Here is an 18,701-nt window from a genome sequence, read left to right as displayed (position 1 = left end):
AAAGCTTGTTTGTACATTAAATTTTCTAGATATTTTTCTATATCCTATAAAAATCATATTTAATAAATACGAATCTTGTCGAGAATATAAAGATAGCAAGTATGATATAAAATTACTTTAAACAAGGGCAGCTTTAGAGCTTTAGAAAGTGCTTTCAAACTCCTATTAATATAATTGGCACCAAAATTTACTAACTCAAAGGTACACAAGAAATTAAGCATTTCACTACCATTTTAAATATTTTTCATAATTCCAATGAAGTCTATCATTAGGCAGATTAGGAAGTAGATAAATTCTGTTCACAGAGCGTCAGCCTACCAGATACAATTTACCAATTAACAAATACACTGGAAAGACATGACACTAATGTAAATAAAAGCCAATGAGACAAGGTTCTAAGATAAATATTTGAGATATTTCTATCTAAATGTAAGGAATACCTAGAATATACATAATACCTAAATAAACAATGGACAAAACACAGCTGGGGAACTCACAAAGTGGGAGCTGTGACTAGCTAATATGTAAAACTGTCCAACCCGAGTAATATTTAAAGAAATGCAAAAGAAAACAATGAGGTATCACATTTTGTTTACTAAATTAGCATCCCTCAAAAAAAGGGACTCTGTTAGTGCAAGTACAGTACACCTATTCCTCTTAAACACTGCTGGTGTCACTGCAGGTGGGTATTTCCCATTTCCTCTCTGGAGAATTAATTTTATAGCATTTGCATGTGTCCTTATTCAGACCCATAAAAATTTATACATATGCTTCTTCCTCAGTAGTTTACTTCCAGGAATCTAGTCCAAGTAGAAGAAGAGAAACAAAACAGGGAAAACACACACACACACACACACACACACACACAGAAAATGTGACAGACCCAAATATAAGATCACAAAATATTTATAAGAGTGAAATACAGAAGTGCCCAACATTTAGTAAATTACAGTACAGTTATTTTATGGAATATTATTAACTATTACAACTGAGAAGAAGCACGAAGATAATTTATCAACAGAGATGTATAGATTATATAAAATTTTAAAATGATACAAAATTGTACATGGATTATAAATTATAAAAAAGATTATAAATTACAACTATAAACACATGCATGAAAAGGGAATAATAAAATGATCACAGTTGAATGAGGACCATAGAATTATACGAGCCTAATTTTTTCACTGCTGTCCTCTCAACCTTTCTGTAATGTGGCATTATTACTTTGACTACTTTAAAAATGTATTTATTTTAAAAATAATGGTATTTTAAAAATTAAAAATATTAACAGTGGTATTAACATTAGTATATTTATATTAGTATTGAAAACTATTAACAGTAGTATTAACAGTACTATATTTATAAATGAATATACATAACATAAAGAAATGATTCAGAGGGCACTTCAAGATCTCTAAATTCCTCAGGCTCATTTCTATAAAATAACTCTTGTAAGTCTAACAATTAAATGGGGGGAGTGCAGTTAGAGATTTCTTTTTTTTTTTTTTAAAGATTTTTTTTAATTTTTTCAACAGAGAGAGATCACAAGTAGGCAGAGAGGCAGACAGAGAGAGAGAGGAGGAAGCAGGCTCCCCGCCAAGGAGAGAGCCCGATGCGGGGCTTGATCCCAGGACCTTGGGATCATGACCTGAGCCGAAGGCAGAGACTTTAATCCTCTGAGCCACCCAGGGGCCCCTAGCAGAGATTTCTGCTGGTCAGTGAAGCAATCTTGTTTTTAGGGCTATCAGAATCAGTTATGATTTAAATCACAATAGCCACATTATGATTCTTGGCATTGGGCTAAATCCCCTTCCCAAGTCCTTACATATAAGACACAGAACTATGACAGCTTTTTCAAGGAAATAAATTATGAACATACAACTGAATGATGGATATAAATTCTAGAAATGAAAACACTGGGTGTAAGTCATACTTTAAGTGTACCAAGAGAACAGAAAACCCAGAGAGATTAATGAAAACGACAGAGAAGAAAAACCTTAACATCCAGAAACCTAATCTATCAGAAACGATAAAGCTTTGATTAGGTACAACCTGGATAAGAGTTCTCAATCAACTATGCCTTTGGCACTGCTAGATTTTCCATCTAATGGAGGCACTTAATTTGGGGGTCAAAAACTAGCAGATGAGGGATTGAAGAGGGACAATAAATATAAAATACTGTGTATTCAACAAAAACAAGTGAGAACCTCAAAGTTTTATTTCAACATTTCAACTTCTATTCCTGAGAGGAGAATCAAAACGCTTACCTCTTCTTAGTTGGTTCCGTTGTGTTCTTCCCAAGGATTTCTCTAATGAAAGCAAATATATTTCATTACATACGCATGGGTTAGTACTTGCCCTAAATGTGAACAAGAGGTTACTGACAACACTAATTTTCTTGGTTACTCCCCTGGAACTAACCAGTAGGTTAAGAAATATAATGCTTACAACATTTAAGATACATAAAATTTTAAGTTTCAATTAAATATGCTCAAGTTACTATCATCACATACCTCCCACAGTAACTGAAAAAGCTGACATACAAGCTTCTACATTTTACTACTAAAATCAGGTTGCCAAAGTCATTTTCATGCACTGGGAAGGTGTAATATTCTCTAACGCGAAGAGAAAGAGACAATTTGTTGCAGTATAACTTGGCCAATTACCTGCAACTGGAGAGCACCCATTAACATTTACAAAAAAATGAATGGAGAAATTCTCAACAAATACTGCTAAGGAATCAGAAAGGAAGTTACATCAGCCAGATCCCTAGCTCTAAAGGCTCTCCATTCAAGGGCACTGTACCTTTCCCAGGGAATTAAGAGCTCTTACCATGTAGTTACGTTGAATAACAAACACCTTATTTCATGAAGATATCACACCTGGGACTCAGCCTGAGTAAGCAGGAAGTCCAGGGCTTTCTTGGGAGGCTCCTTCCCCTTTAGGGCTCAAGGAGAACAAGGCATCACTAGAGTGGCACAGCCATAAAATGGCCATCTTACAAAGTGAGGCCAGGATGTCACTAAAGTGGCTGAGTTCTCCTTGGGCACCAAGAAACAAGGGTCGGATACATAACTGACAACATCTTCTAATGGCACGAATTTGAGATGGGCTAGCAATTTTATCAGATTTTTGTTTGGACAGTATTGTGAACATCACCCTTTCCTTCTGAAATGCACTGTTACTTGTACTCAGAACAGTGTGTGTTTTGTTTTTAAAGAATCAGTTTTACCTCATTGCTTTCTGCTCCTCCTCCATCTGTTCTCTGACTTGCTGTAGTTCCTTCAGTAGTTCAAGATCTGTGCCATTCACCCAGGTATAAACCACATCGATCGGCATCGGCAGACAGAGCCTAGGGCAAACCCACAGGTCTTGCAGCTTACATGCATTTTTCCAATACATTTGGGAATAAGAGTATAAAAGGGTTTAAACTCAAAGGTTATTGAAGAAAACCTCAGAACAATGAAAAGGTAATCAAACCAGCCAACCATATCACAAAATTGCATGTTTCAAACTGGTGCTAGAAGACTATTTGTTGAGAACTTTCTCTGCAAGATGCATGCAGATCTTTATGCAGTTCTGCACCATTTACTCCTCACAACCACCCTGTAAAGAGGCTGCCATCACTCCACTTTAAGATTTTCAGGAGGTCTTGGAAACTCAGTTTGCACTCCTACATGCTCAGTTTAGCAAACAAGGGTGCTGTGATACAAATGTAGCCAAACAGAAAAGAAATTAGAAGCTAAACAAAATTACCAAAAAGGGAATTATCCAACATTCCCTAACAATGACCCAGTTCTATTTTCCCAGCCCTGTTTTATGCTGCAGCACTCCTTATTTCCTGCTGCCCCAAGTCCAGCCCCTCCCAGCCCAGCCCTCTCCTTCCCCTGTCCTGCTTTTTCTTGTCTTCATAGCACTGACCACCTTTCTAACATATTAAATAATTAACTTGTTACCTACACTGGTAACTGTGTGTGTCCTTCCTCCAGAATGTAAGCTCCAAGAAGGCAGGAAGCTTTCTGTTTTGTTCCCTAAAGTACTCAACCGATTAGAAAAGTGCTCAGCACACACAGCAGCTCAGTAATTGTTAAATGAGTCAATGATATATATGAGACACTAGCACAGACCTTCCTGAAATTGCCCGACTTAAGTTTCTTATTATCTTTTCCTCAAAATAAGCAGTTAGGCAGGCATCTAATTCTTGACTATCTCACCTAGGTCTCGTGTTAGTGTTCTGTTCAGGTTTTACCCCTGCTGAAAGCTCTCTTTCCCTTTCTTTTACCAACCTAACCAAAACTCCCCCATCTTTCAGGTCTATTTTGGACCTATGATACAGGAGTTCATCATGACTCATAGGCAAGTGGCATTTCAGCAAAGATGTGAAGGAAGTGAGAGAGCAAGCCATGTGGATAACTGGGGGACGAAAGGTTCAGAGAATGGGAACACCACGTGTAAATGCTCTTTAGTAGGTACCTAACTGGCATGTTCAAGGGGCTATAGGCCAGAGTGGCAGAGACAAGGGGAGAAAAGGGAGGAGCAGAAGAGAAGATGAAGGTCAAAGGAGAACCAGGGACCCAGAGCTTCATGGGAAAAAGGAGGAATCACCTAATACTCAGCTATATGTGAAAACTGAACATTTACCAACCCTCCTGACAATGTTTACCACTGTCTACAGAATAACATCTAAACCATGTCATAGTCTACACCTTGTGCTTTAGACACTCTGGTCGCTTACCCCAATAAAGTAAGACTTGCAAGGTTTTGTGCCTTTGAACATGCCTCTCCCTCTGCCTAAAATATCCTTTTTTTCATGCTTTGTTGAACCACTTCCTCCTTCCCCAATCGCCCTCTTCCCTCACCTCCCACAAAGAGAATGTACTGCTTACCATGCAGCTTCTATTATACTCTGTACTCTAAGGAATCCTTAGCAGGGTATGTTGTACTAGTTTTTATGCATGTCTATCTTCCACTAGATAAGACTATCTCTAGAGCAGATGTGGTACCATACATTCTTGCCCTGTTGCATTAATAACTTCCTCTCTTCCTCTAAACAATGAATTTTGGAACACACACACACACACACACACACACACAATTAAATCAAATTAAATTAAAAAAAAAAAACAAAAACAAAAACCTTCCTCTCTTTCCTATACCTTTAGGTTCTCTCTCCTCACCGTAACAGTAAGTGAAAGCTTTCTCAGCTAGGTCTTTTATGCAGTTATTATACCAATGGTTCTCAAACATTAGCAGGCATCAGAATCACCTTAGGGCTTGTAAAACAGATTGTTAGGCTCCAACCCAGAGTTTCTGACCCATTAGGTCTGGCGTGGGGCCCCAGAACTTGCATTTCTAACAAGTTCCCAGGTACAGCAATGCTGCCGGTCCAGAAATCCATAATGATAACTATTTATTTATATACAAGTTGTAGTTCACATGCTTAAGTTAAAAAAAAAAAAAAAAAGCTTCCCCACTAAAGTGCCAATTCTATATAAGGGTAAACGAGTTCCTCTTGGTCATCACAAGATGCCTAGGAATAGGGTCTGGTACATGAGTGGGATTTAACATATACTTGTTGGCTAAATTAACTCTAAGTTCATTCCCTCAACATATAGATCAGTCTTTTCCATTAAAAAGAAATGTCTTGCATTGCCCACACATAAATTATCCAAGGTCATCTCACTTCCAATAGCTTAGACCAAAAATTAATCTGAAAAAACTACTTTGATGACATATTTATTAAGGTTTTTTCCCGAAGATTTAAAAAAAAAAAAAAAGGATTGCACATTCCAAAGCTATCCTGTACAAGCAATTACCTACTATTAGAAATTTTTTAATAGAATGAGGAAATATCCATACATGTTCAAATGGGGAAAATATTAAGTATATAATGGTTTTATGTACTAGCTCTAGTAAGCTTGTATTATACGATCAATTTAATTCTCTGGTGTTAAACTAACAAACTAGGAGATCGTGTGATCTGCCCAAAGTCAGTGAGTCAGTTGTTTTTCTACTATTAGACATAGCCACAGTGATTTTGAGTCTTTCTTTCTAACCACGAGACCACTGTATCTTAGTTTCCAGATGAAAAGAAAGCCTTTATCTTAGAGCTGAAGACTAAATAAGTCACCTATGACTCAGAACCAAAGCCACAGTGACAGTAATACAGCTTTTATTTTAATCAATTTAGTTTAAGTGAGTATACAGGCACTATGACATATAAAGGACACTATGAATGTAGCCCCTTACTTCTACATTTTATAAAATAGATAAGAAAACCTAAATGGTACCTTAGATCCAGAGTTGGAAAAGATTTTACACTTAATTAATCTAATACCTACATTTTAGAGATGACTAGACTAGTCCCAGACTGACTTAATGCCTCACAAAATTAGTAGCAATAATTTACATATTCACTTCTTAATGACATACAGAATAGAACTTTGTTTTAAACATTTCTAATAACATTAAAAAGACTTGCAGAGAAACTAGCAAAATAATGAAAGTTTCCTATAAATATTATGGTATTTTAAAAATATATCAGAACTGTGCGCCTGGGTGGCTCAGTGGGTTGGGCCCCTGCCTTTGGCTCAGGTCATGATCTCAGGGGTTCTGGGATCGAGTCCTGCATCGGGCTCTCTGCTCTGCGGGGAGCCTGCTTCCCTCTCTCTCTGCCTGCCTCTCTGCCTACTTGTGATCTGTCAAATAAATAAATCAACAAAATCTTAAAAAAAAAAATATATATATATATATATATATATATCAGAACACGTGATGTTATATATGATGCATTTACTTGTCATCTTCAAAATTGGGTAATTTTGAAATATCCCTATATAAAAATCAAACTATATTTTAATGCAGTCTAAAATTAGGAGGAGAAATATTTAACACACATACACAAAATTTTTCAGAAAGAGAACAAGAATGTTTGATTAAAACTGCTGACCTCCATATGTGAATTTCTAAAGTTTTGAAGCTCCTTCAGGACAGGGATTTCTGCAAGTGTGCATCATCAGCATGAGCACAGCATAAGGCACAATAGGTTGAGTAGGTGCTTGATAAATATTTGATTAAAAAAAGACAATCCATTTTGAGCTTTTCTTAGGAAAACTGGCTATAATGAAAACAAAGTAGGAAAACTGTATTTCATTAAGAATCCATGAATGAATTGTTCTCAAAGTGTAGTCACCAGACCAGCAGCTTCAGTGTCACCAGTGAACTTGTTAAAATGAAAATTCTGTGGGCCCCTCTGAGACCTCCAGACTCAGAAACCCAGCAGGGGGCGGGGAGGTGGGGTAGGGGCTGGAATGCATTTTCTGAAGTCTTCCATGGGATTCTGCTGCACACTAAAGTTTTGGGAACTCCTATGTTAAAGAACACTTAATAATTATTCATTTCACACTTAATAATTATTAAGAACGCAAAAGGCTTTTGTTTATAGGTTGTAACTATTCATATTTGCCATATTTGAAAATAAAACATGTTAAAAATATTCATTTTTTAAAAAAGATTTTTTTTATTTATTTGAGAGAGAGAATGAGCATGAGAAGTGGGAGGGTCAGAGGGAGAAGCAGACTCCCTGCCGAGCAGGGAGCCTGATATGGGACTCATCCCGGGACTCCAGGATCATGACCAGAGCCGAAGGCAGTTGCTTAACTAACTGAGCCACCCAGGCGTCCCTATAATATTCATTTTAAAACAAAAACCTCCTCACATGTTAACATGATTAACTTTTTTAAAAGATTTTATTTATTTATTTGAGAGAGAGAGGGAGAGCAGAGAGGACAAGAGAGAGAAGCAGACTACCCACTGAGTAGAGAGTCTGACATGGGACTAGATCCCAGGACTCTGAGATCATGACCTGAGTCAAAGGCAGACGCTTAAGGGCTGAACCACCCAGGCACCCCATGAACAACTTTTTAAATGAAAATAACAATATTTTCCAAAACAACAAAAAAATTTAGTGAGAAGAGAAGCACTGTTCTACATTTCTGCCAATCTCTTTAATGACTTAGTAGAAGAGAGCGAGCACCTCAGATCTTCCATGTTCAATCTATTCCCATGTGTTGTTTTGGTTGAACTATATAATGAAAACCCAGGCTCATACAGATATTTAGTTGGAAAGAAAAGTTGTATTTTAGCCTTTTTGTGGGGGCCCCTTGGGAAGCTCAGTTTGTTAAGCATCCATCTGCCTTTGGCTCAGGTCATGATCCCAAGGTCCTGGGATCAGGCCCTGCGTGGGGCTCCCTGCTCAGCAGGGAGCCTGCTTCTCCCTCTCCCTCTGCCCTTTCCACCTGCTCACTCTCTCTTTCTCAAATAAATAAAATCTTCAAAAAAGTAGTAATATCTTTTTCAGGTAATAGTGGGTTTTCCTCTCTGGTCCTACACCAAAGTAACTGGTAGTTGCTTAAAAATTAGTGGCAGTGTAGAATATGAAGCTACATTAATGAATTTTTGTGCTTTTCCACTGAAATCCATTGGTCCTTCTTGCACTTTGAATGGCTTTTTTACCCATGCAAGATTCTGTAACCTCTGTAACAATAATCCTATAACAATGTATTGGTTATCTGGGAAATAAGAGCTTACTGAGTTAATGCAGATCTGCCAAATGGTGCCGTATTTCTTTCATTTTTTTTCTACAATATTAACAAATGTGATTTTTTTGGACAATGCCACCGATCTAAAGAGATAAGTCTTTTATGATACTGTGAAGCTGTTAAGCCCACAATAGTAGAAACAAGATTTCCCAAATTCTTATTTTCACCCGAAAGCTCAAATTTTATCACTGGCAACAAATACCATTACTCTTCCTTCAAGAGACAGAATTGCTTCGTTCACTGTCAAGAAACATCTGCCAAATGACCAAGTCTGAGTAATAATACTGCCATCTGTCCTTTCAAGTTATGACAATGGTGTTCCATGAAACAGAACGGTTGCAACTCAAACAATCACACAGGGATTTTCCTCAAGATAATCACCACACAGTCAGGTGCATTTCATTACAAAGAACATTAAAAAGATATGTGGTCAAAGGGTCAAGATATAATCAAATTAGTAACTTTTACTGCTTCATCATGAACACTTTTAAGTGAAGCTAGCTTTTATCCTACCCATGTAAACGTGGGGTAGTGAAGAATACAGTGACTCATGCTAAGGTGTGGCAGTTTTACCCATCAATGCTTTTACACGATCAGTGCAAATGTCAACACAGTAAAAAAAGGCAAATAACACGTTGGTATTGTTATAAAAAATAGTTTTGATTTTGCAGATCCCTACTGTCTTTGAAAACTGTTTTTAAGAGCTGTTAAAAGGGTTGACTGGTGGCTCAAATGGTTAAGTGTCTGCCCTTGGCTGAGGTCATGATCTCTGGGTCCTGGAATTAAGCCTCCCATCAGACTCCCTTACTCAGTGGGGAATCTGTTTCTCCCTCTCCCTTTGCCTCAACCCCTGCTCATGCTCTCTCTCTCAAGTCCCTTTGCCTTGCCCCCTGCTCATGCTCTCTCTCTCAAGTGAATAAATAAAATCTTTAAAAAAAAAAGAGAGAGAGAGAGAGAGAGAGATCCTAAGAGAAAAGCCTAGAGTTTCCCTACTTCACGAATTATTTGCTTAACATGCCATTCTCCCCACTGGACTACACAATTCTTTCCTGCAGAGTAATATCTCAGTGGCTAAAACAGAGGAAGACTCAAAGACTCGTTCTTTGTTAAAGGAGCAAAGTCTGGGATGTCATTCACACATAAGGCACGAAGCAAAGAGTAAAGCTTAACATCAATCAAAAAATCCCTTAGCCCTTCCTCCCTAAGATATTCATAACTGTAACAGTACATACACCCAATTAGCACAGTAACTTAAAAACCCGCTTATTCGACAGAAACCACAAGGCACTCATAAAAAGTGAAGAGAGGGACAAGGAAGTGCTTCCAAGCAGGGGGCAAGGGCTCCAGAGCAACTGGTGATGTAGTCTAGAGGTTCTCAGGAAACTGTCAAGGTGTGCCAACTGATACCAACGGTAGTCACTTGTAGTTTCATTAGGTTTTCTGGTTCAGTGAGAGCACAGGGAAAGATTTATGAGAACTATCCTCAGGGGGAAATGGACAGTCAGGATCGAGGAGGATTCTGACATTTAGATTTTCGTGGGGTTAACTACCCTTGTGAGCTGCCCCATATTTGTTCTGGTCACCTATGGCTCCTTGCCCTGTAATGATTCACTGTGCACTGTTAGAATGGAAAAGAGTCAATAAGTACTGCATAAAATGAGTAAATAAAAAAGGAGAGAACTCCGTTTATTTTTTAAAGTTAGAATGATGATTACCCAAAGAATCTACAACCAAAATTCATTAATAATGCTTCCTCTAGATCAGGACAAATTAAAAATGGAACAGATAGAGGCATAACTTTATTTTTCTGTATTATTTGAACTGCTTTAACCACTGACATAAACTGCTTTTATTATATAAAACAATGTAAGTAATAATTAAAACAAAAAGGAGACTGCGGTTCATTTTAGCTGCAGGAAGAAAAGGAGGATGTGAGAAAAGATTGATTCCACTCTGAGGTCTGTCTTTTGAGGGAGGAGAAAAATCTCCAAGGAAAGAAAGGTTGAAGGTAGCATCTAAGAGCGGCTGCACCAAGAAGCCTCTTGGCCTTAAAGAGAAAAAGACCCAACCTATGAGGTTATTTGCTGCTCCTCACAGTGAAGCAGCAAGATGTGGTGATCACAGGGCTGGGTGAGGGGTCAGTCTGGTGGCTTCCATGGGACTGGCCCAGGTTAACAGAGTCAACAGAAGATGTCAACAGAAGAATACAGGCCAGGACTTGGAAAAGAATAATACTGGCCAGGGTAGCCACTCGGGTTCCTCATCCTGCAGGGGGATGGAATTACCTTTACCTCACAGAACTGGGGCAATGATAAATGAGATCATGTAACAAACTCTGCAAGGCAGGATTATTCTTTGGGAATCAGATTTTTCAGTCATAAAATTTGAGGATTCCTTCAGATAGGAGAGGTCTTGAATAGGTTAAATCTTATCTACACTTGGAAAAATCCCTTCAACTTCAACTCTTATATTTAAAACAAGGGTGATCTCATGACTCATCACTTAAAGTCCAAATAAGCTGCTCTCCGAAACTGATCTCTTCTTACCGATTCTGAAAGGACTTTCCAGCAATATTGTCTCTGTAGGAATCAAACAAAACGTGGTATTGATCCCGGCTCCATTCCAGAACCACCTAGGAAAAAAAGGAAAAAAAAAAAAAAAAAGAAGAAAAAAATGTTTACCCTGCACCAAATACTAAGAGTATAGAACTTTCATTTCATTTTAATTTCATTAAGAATCACTAAAGGAACAGGAAAAGAAACCAAAATTCATCCATTCACCCACTGCCTACCATATATATACCATACACTGTGCTCAGTCCAGATGTAAAAACTACAACAGAAGGATAATTACACAGATACAGAAATAAAAGCTATAGTTAATGGCCTGTGGGAGGAGGGGCAAAGAAATTTAAAAGGGGGGGCGCCTGGGTGGCTCAGTGGGTTAAGCCTCTGCCTTCAGCTCATGTCATGATCTCAGGGTCCTGGGATCGAGCCCCGCATCAGGCTCTCTGCTCCGCAGGGAGCCTGCTTCCTCCTCTCTCTCTGCCTGCCTACTTGTGATCTCTGTCAAATAAATAAAATAAAATCTTTAAAAAAAAAAAAAGAAATTTAAAAGGACCCAATATGAGAACGAGGTCTTACAGAATGAGTTCACAAGGTAGGGAGAAAGGGACAGAGCTGCAAGAGCATGTTCAAAGGCTGAGAAGCAGCAAGGGTGAGTGGTTTCAGGGCAACAGTGCTGCTGGCTTTGGTGGGAGCACAGCTAGTAAGTGGAGAGAATGGGGCTGAGAAGGGAAACTGTGTCTTGACTATTGTGCCCTATGTACCATGGGAAGCAGAGGCATTATAGGATTTCAGGCAGCTACATGGTCCATCCAAACCTTTGGAGACTCTCCTCACAGCACAGAACAAAGCTATAAGGAAGAGATTGACAAGATACTGGAGTGACGGCCTTACTGTCTATGAAGTTTCAGCTGATGACCTTGCTAAATAAAGGAGAGAATGGAAAGTTCCAGATAGGAGCTCCCTCATGTTTGCACCCCAAATCTGTAAACCCACCCACACATATGCCCCATATTCTTCTTCATTCACTTCACCAGAGGTGAAGTGTCCTTCCACAAACACCCCATCTCTGTCCATTTGCTCTGGATCTCAACCTCCTGTCTCAAGACCTTGTCTGTTCTCTCATTTCCTCACAATAGGACTATTTTCATCAGCCTATTACAGTACTCTCAGGAAAACCTTCCCTTCACTCCACACTCTCTGCCAGTTGTTCCTTCTATTTGAAATTCTCTCTTTCAAGGGCAAATTTCTTTAGAGTCTCCTTCTTCTTTTTTTTTTATAATTTCTTTTCAGCCTAACAGTATTCATTGTTTTTGCACCACACCCAGTGCTCCATGCAATACATGCCCTCCTTAATACCCACCACCTGGCTCCCCCAACCTCCCACCCCCCCCTTCAAAACCCTCAGGTTGTTTTTCAGAGTCCATAGTCTCTCATGGTTCACCTCCCTTTCCAATTTCCCTCAACTCCCTTCTTCTCTCCACCTCCCCATGTCCTCCATGTTGTTTGTTATGCTCCACAAATAAGTGAAACCATATGATAACTGACTCTCTTAGAGTCTTCTTCTATGCTCTATTTACCCTTCAGCTATTCCAAAACCACTTCTGCCCTTACCATGTCTGGGGTCTTACCAAGGCCTCCATGTTGTGGAATCCAGTGACATGTTCCCCATCTCTCTCTTACTCAACTGGGTAGCAGCTACCCAGTTCCTCTTTACTGAACCACTTCCCTAGCTTCCCTCCCATCACTCTGGTGACTCCTTTTCAATCTCCTTTGCCAGGTCATCTTTTTCTATCTGACTTTCAAATGTGTCCTTTCATGCCATTCCTCTTCCTGGAATGCCCTCCTTCCTGCCAAGACTACTTCTAGCTTCCTACTGTGCAAACCATAGGATGCATGGCCCAGGTACATTCAGATGACCATGGGAACCCCCATCATTTAGATTTCATTCCAGCCAGCAGAAAGGTGAGCTAGGGAATGATATGCCCCTCCATTAAGGAAACTTCTTGGAAGGGGCAACTACCACTTCTGTTTTCAATGGCCAGAATGCAGTCACGTGATGACATGTGGCTACAGGGGAGGCCGTGTGGACCCATGTGTCCAGCTATAACTGCTCTTTTCTTTGCACAGCATTCAGGTTTTCAATATCTGAACTCTGTCTATCCTGACAACCTTACTTCACTGGAATGTTTTATAAACACCCCAAATTCAACTAATAATCCTCCCATCATTCAATGTACTGATTTAAAAACTGAGGGTCTAATGTACCTTGTACTGGATTTTTAAAGAGAAATAAAGGAAGTTCCTTGACTTGAAGAAACTGTACAGCCAATGATTAACAGAGAAGTTTACTGCCAACAACTGCACTGAAGAAGGAGCACCTCATCTTGGAAGACACTTAAAGATTTTCCTCAAGAAGCAATGTTAGTAGTCTTAAAGGATGAACAGAAGTCTGCTGACAGTTCAGCTGGGGTACCGAGGGTGTGTTAGAGGGATCTGCTACCAGACTGGATGAGGGAGTGAAGAAGGGGAAGAGAAGGGAGGTGATGCTAGGTTTCTGGTATTTCTAATATGAGTGACTGAAGAGACAGTGGGGCCACTTAATGACATAGGAGGAACAGGTGTAGTGGGGATGAGCACTGGTGGGATTACCATTTTAGTCGTGGTAGATTTGAGGCTGTGTGTGCATACGACTGGCCTCCCAACTGGACTGGAAATTCCAAAAGAACAGGGAAATGAGCTCTATGGTAGTATCATGCATAACACCAAACCCAATGGCAGACATACAGCTATAAAATACCATCTTTGCTAAATAAAGTACATCTATCTTAATAACATATTGTATTGACTTGGATCAACTTACTGAATTCAAAACAGAAGTGATTCTCCATCAATATCCCTATGTAGCTGCAAAAGGACAACTAGTACATTATTTTTATAAAACAAACCACGATAAATAAAGTTCAGTATCATTGTTCTTGGCTCATAGTGCTATCCAGAAGATGGGAAGATAATATCAGAGAGGGCATACTTCACAAATGGCTGAGAAATGCCAATGTACTGTATGTTGACACAATGTGCTGTCCTTCATCAGATAAATTAATCTCACCATCTCTAAACCACTTTCGTGTATTAGAAAGAATAACAGCAGCAAAGGGTCCTTATCTATCACATTTAGGAATGTTCTCCTCTCCTATCAGCCAAGAGTTTTGCACACTTCAGAGAAGGTAGTAGGAATGCTTGGTTATGATTCAGGAGACACAGCGTTTCATCCCAGCTCTGTCACTTTTATGAGACCTTATGTAAGTTCTCTAGTCTGTTTAGACTGTTTCTACATCTGTTTTACATTTTATGAACGGGGTCTGACCAAATTTCCTTGAAATCCCTTCCACCCCTAAGAGTATATGACAGAAGGAGGTGCAGGGCTGTGCAGCTGGCACCATGACTGGCACAGTTTCTTCCCTGAACCCACATGTCAACTGCATTGGGACACCATGTCTCTTCTCCTCCTGTCTTCAGACTCCTCTGGGTCTCTTATCCCTGGTCCTTAACCCATCAACAATGAAACATGATCTTCTTCCTTCACAACCATTTGCCCTTTCTGCTTAATCCCAACTGTCAGCTGTACCCTATTAGGGAAATCTTGCTAAACTCTTTAAGTAAATAAGTAATGTGCTATATACGGGGGATCAAAAAGGAGCCTTGTAAATGAAATGAAAAATCATCTGAGCACAAGTGCCAGATCATTTTCTTACACTATCAAGGATAGCATAGGAAAGACTAGAAATTTGAATGAGCCATTATGAAATTATTCTGGGGTAAACTATATAAATATAAATAACTTTCAAACAACAAAAAAGCCAAAATAGACCTAAGCTTGCAATGAGATATTGTTTTCAGCCATTGTTAGCAATAAACAAAAGACCAGAAGAAAAAGGTTAAAGAAATACTACCTCCTATAAAATCAAGTCCCTTTCCGTCCACAAAGCCTTTCCATATTCTTCAGCCCAGTCCAAACGCTTCCTCCTCAGAACTTAACTTTCATCTCTACTGCTTATTTGGAAATCAATTACTCACAGCCCTCTAACATTTCTTGCCTTGCATCCCTTAGCTTTTTTATCATTACTTACTTTCCCCCTCATGGAAGCATCCTGTCAGACCAATTAAGTTATAAACTGCTTGAGGATACAGAACTTCTTACAATTCTACTTATCATCAACTCATACCCAGCACTATTCATTATATACCATCTTCTTGTTATTAAGTATTCTCTGGTTACAGCAGGAGTAGCATTAAGAGACTGGATTTGGGAATGGGGCACCTGGGTGGCTCAGTTGGCTAAGCATCTGCGTTTGGCTTAGACATGATCCCAGGGCACTAGGATTGAGGCTGCATCCTCTGGGCTCCCTGCTCAGTGGGGAATCTGCTCCTCCCTCTCCTTCTGCCCCTCCCCCTGCTCATGTAAGCACTTGATCTTCTCCAAATAAATAAACTCTTAAAAAAAAAAAAAAAAAGACCCGGTTTAGAGACTTGGGACATGGGACACCTCCAAGGGGAGAACCTCCCAATTCTTCTATTTAGTAGCTGTGTAACTGTGGGTACTCAATTTCCTCAACTATGAACTAAGAACAAAATGTATTTCATCAGTCTGTTGTGTTGCTCCAGTAGGACAGTGATTCTCCCTTGACATGCATAAAAAAAAAGTCTAAGACAGGAGTAAACAAAGCATATCTTCCTGAACCATCATTTATAATGGCAAAACATTTAAAATATTACATTGATAGTACTGCAACATTTTCATGGAGAAAACCAGAAAACTGATGTGATTTTTATAGACAAAACGCTGGCCTTTAAAAAATTTCCTACTTGCCATTTTGCGCTATCCCTCCCACCCCCTCCACACACACCTCTCTACACTATTCTTTGGGGCACCTGGGTGGCTCAGTGGGTTAAAGCCTCTGCCTTCAGCTCAGGTCATAATCCCAGGGTCCTGGGATCGAGCCCGGCATCGGCATCGGGCTCTCTGCTCAGCAGGGAGCCTGCTTCCCCCTTCCTCTCTCTCTGCCTACTTGTGATCTCTGTCAAATAAATAAATAAATAAAATCTTTAAAAAAAAAAAATTTCCTACTTGCCATTTTGCGCTATCCCTCCCACCCCCTCCACACACACCTCTCTATGCCATTCTTTTCAGAGTATTTACTTTTTTCTGCCATTTATTAAAAGTGGTTTGTTGGTAAAACTTAAGACACAATGAACTAGAATACTATTTACTAAAATACTGTATGAACTATGAAATACCACATAAGCAATATATTATTAACAATTATAAAAATCACCTAGGGATCCCTGGGTGGCTCAGTTGATTAAGTGTCTGCCTTCAGCTCAGGTCATGATCTCAGGATCCTGGGATCGAGTCCCACATCAGGCTCCTTGCTTGGCAGGAAGCCTGCTTCTCCCTCTGCTTGTGCTCTCTCTGACAAATATATAAAAATCATCTAAAGAAAAAAAAATCATCTAAAGATAGTTTATTCTACTAGTTTAAAATATCTATCACTTTTACGACTCCATTTTAATAATCACGGCATTTAAAGCATTCAAGATCAATTTTTGGTCTTTTTTTTGTCTTTTTTCTTTTTTCTGTTTTTTTTTTTTTTTTTTTTTTTTTACAAATTGCAGCCAGTCAGTCTTAAAGTGTTGATCACAGAGGAGAAGGGGCACATTCCCACATTCACCAAGCACCATCATGCCAGGTGCTCCTCTCCTCCCCACTGAATCCCTGCAACAAGGTACTAGCTGTGAGGCAGACACTGCAATGGGTCATTGCCCAAAGAGAAACCCCAGGCCACACAGCAGTGTGTAATGGGGCTGAGATGTGAATCGACCTAACTCCAGAGCTCATGTTGCTGTTTAGCTTCATCCAGGCTGAGCTCCTCTGATGCTTGCTTACACAGAGCCAGCTTTGTCAAACATACATTTATAAATGTGGTCATTCAACCAATACCAAAACTGATTATGTTTATCATCCTTAATTCAATGACCCAGATCTCTTTCCCTGGCATGTTTATAAATGACCATAGTCCATAATAAATTTGTTTTGCCCCCAGTATTTTTAGAATGTCTAATAGTCCTTTCTTTAACTGGCTCGTGCACACAAATACTAAAAACGGTGGATGATAAACTTTTTAAAGTTATAAAACTTGTACATGCATTGGCTGAAGATTTTTACAATCCTAGAACAAGTTCAAATGCACGCCTGTGTAAGAATAACAGTTAATGAGACACAAGCCTCATAATCCTTTGTAACAGAGGAATTCCCCGCTTAAGGAAGAGAGGAAGGTAATTATCCAGAAGAGAACTGGTGTACAGTGCAATGATCATAAGATTTACAATCAGAAGACATGAGTTTCAATCTGACGCTTATCAATAAATGACCTAGGGCATTTGTTGATTCTCAACTTCTTCCCTCGTAGAATGAAGGTAGGAATGCCATGTATGTCACATAATTATTCTGATGAATAAATATGATGTGCAGATCATACAGGGCTGTACAGCAATACTTCCATGCAAGCTGTTCAGGTGTTCATCCTGCAGTATCTTTACCTGTTTAAGTATCTGTCTAAACCTCTGTGAGCAACTCAAAGCCAAAAACTTGATCTCTAATTTTTATTCCCAGAACCCTGCACAGTGCCTAGCACAAAACCAATAAACCTTCTAGAATGAATAAATATGGCTACTAGTTTCACAAGGCAAACATTCTGGAACAGCTGACACGAAATGGTTTCTCTCCAGGACTTTCTGCTTTTGGATTCATTCCAGGATACTCAAGGTAAAAGCTAAAGGCTAGAGTTAATAAAGAGACAAGAGCAGGCTAAGCACACAAGGATATAAAACTCTCTGTAAAAGCAAATGTCCCTTTTTCAATTTTCCAAGTGTAAAAATGAGACATGCAGGATGTGTGGGTAGCTCAGTCAGTTAAGTGACTGACTCTTGATCTAAAGGTTTTGAGTTCAGGGCTCCACAGTGGGCTCCATGCTAGGTGTTGAGCCTACTTTAAAGAAAAAAAAAAAAAATCAGATAAAAAAAAAAGAGAGATGTGACATTGGTACCCTGTACTGTTTCACAGGGTACTATAAAAATTTCCAACCTCACAGTAAGAACCCTAAGTAGCAATGACAGAGCTTTTCACACACTTTTCACACACTAATAATGATAGTGTGTGATAATAACTAGTGTGTGATAATAACTCGAAGTTTATAATATTCCCTCCAAAAAAGAAGTTTAAAATAGTCTTAGATTACAACATGTTCTTCACAGTTTCTGAAAACAAAATTTTTCATTAAGAGGCATTACAAGAGAGACCAAGATATCTTAAAGATATTCTAAGCTTTATCTTTTCTATTAACTCTCCTCTTCTTGATACCAATCAGGAAGTCAATGATGATGAAGATCTTCATCATCATCCAGGCTGCTATGACAAAGCATCAGAGACTGGTAGCTTGTAAACAATAGGAATGTATTTCTCACAATTCTGGAG

The 18,701-nt window shown here is 39.1% G+C and overlaps 1 protein-coding gene across 2 annotated transcripts in view; it reads right to left on the bottom strand.

Annotated features, from left to right (window-relative positions):
- Window positions 1-18,701, bottom strand: part of GNPTAB (N-acetylglucosamine-1-phosphate transferase subunits alpha and beta) — a gene marked incomplete at its 5' end in the record, with an annotated part of 83,985 nt that overhangs the window by 45,826 nt on the left and 19,458 nt on the right. Inside the window, 3 exons of one of the 2 annotated variants that reach the window (XM_080811405.1) lie at window positions 2,271-2,312; window positions 3,236-3,355; window positions 11,150-11,235. In XM_080811405.1, coding sequence (XP_080667531.1) covers window positions 2,271-2,312; window positions 3,236-3,355; window positions 11,150-11,235 — 248 coding nt within the window. The remainder of the gene's footprint in view (window positions 1-2,270; window positions 2,313-3,235; window positions 3,356-11,149; window positions 11,236-18,701) is intronic. The other variant, XM_080811406.1, reaches the window with a different exon arrangement.

Source organism: Martes martes (genome assembly GCF_963455335.1).
Source record: "Martes martes genome assembly, chromosome: 8".
Classification (NCBI taxonomy): Eukaryota; Metazoa; Chordata; class Mammalia; order Carnivora; family Mustelidae; genus Martes; species Martes martes.
This window is presented reverse-complemented; position numbering and strand designations above follow the sequence as displayed.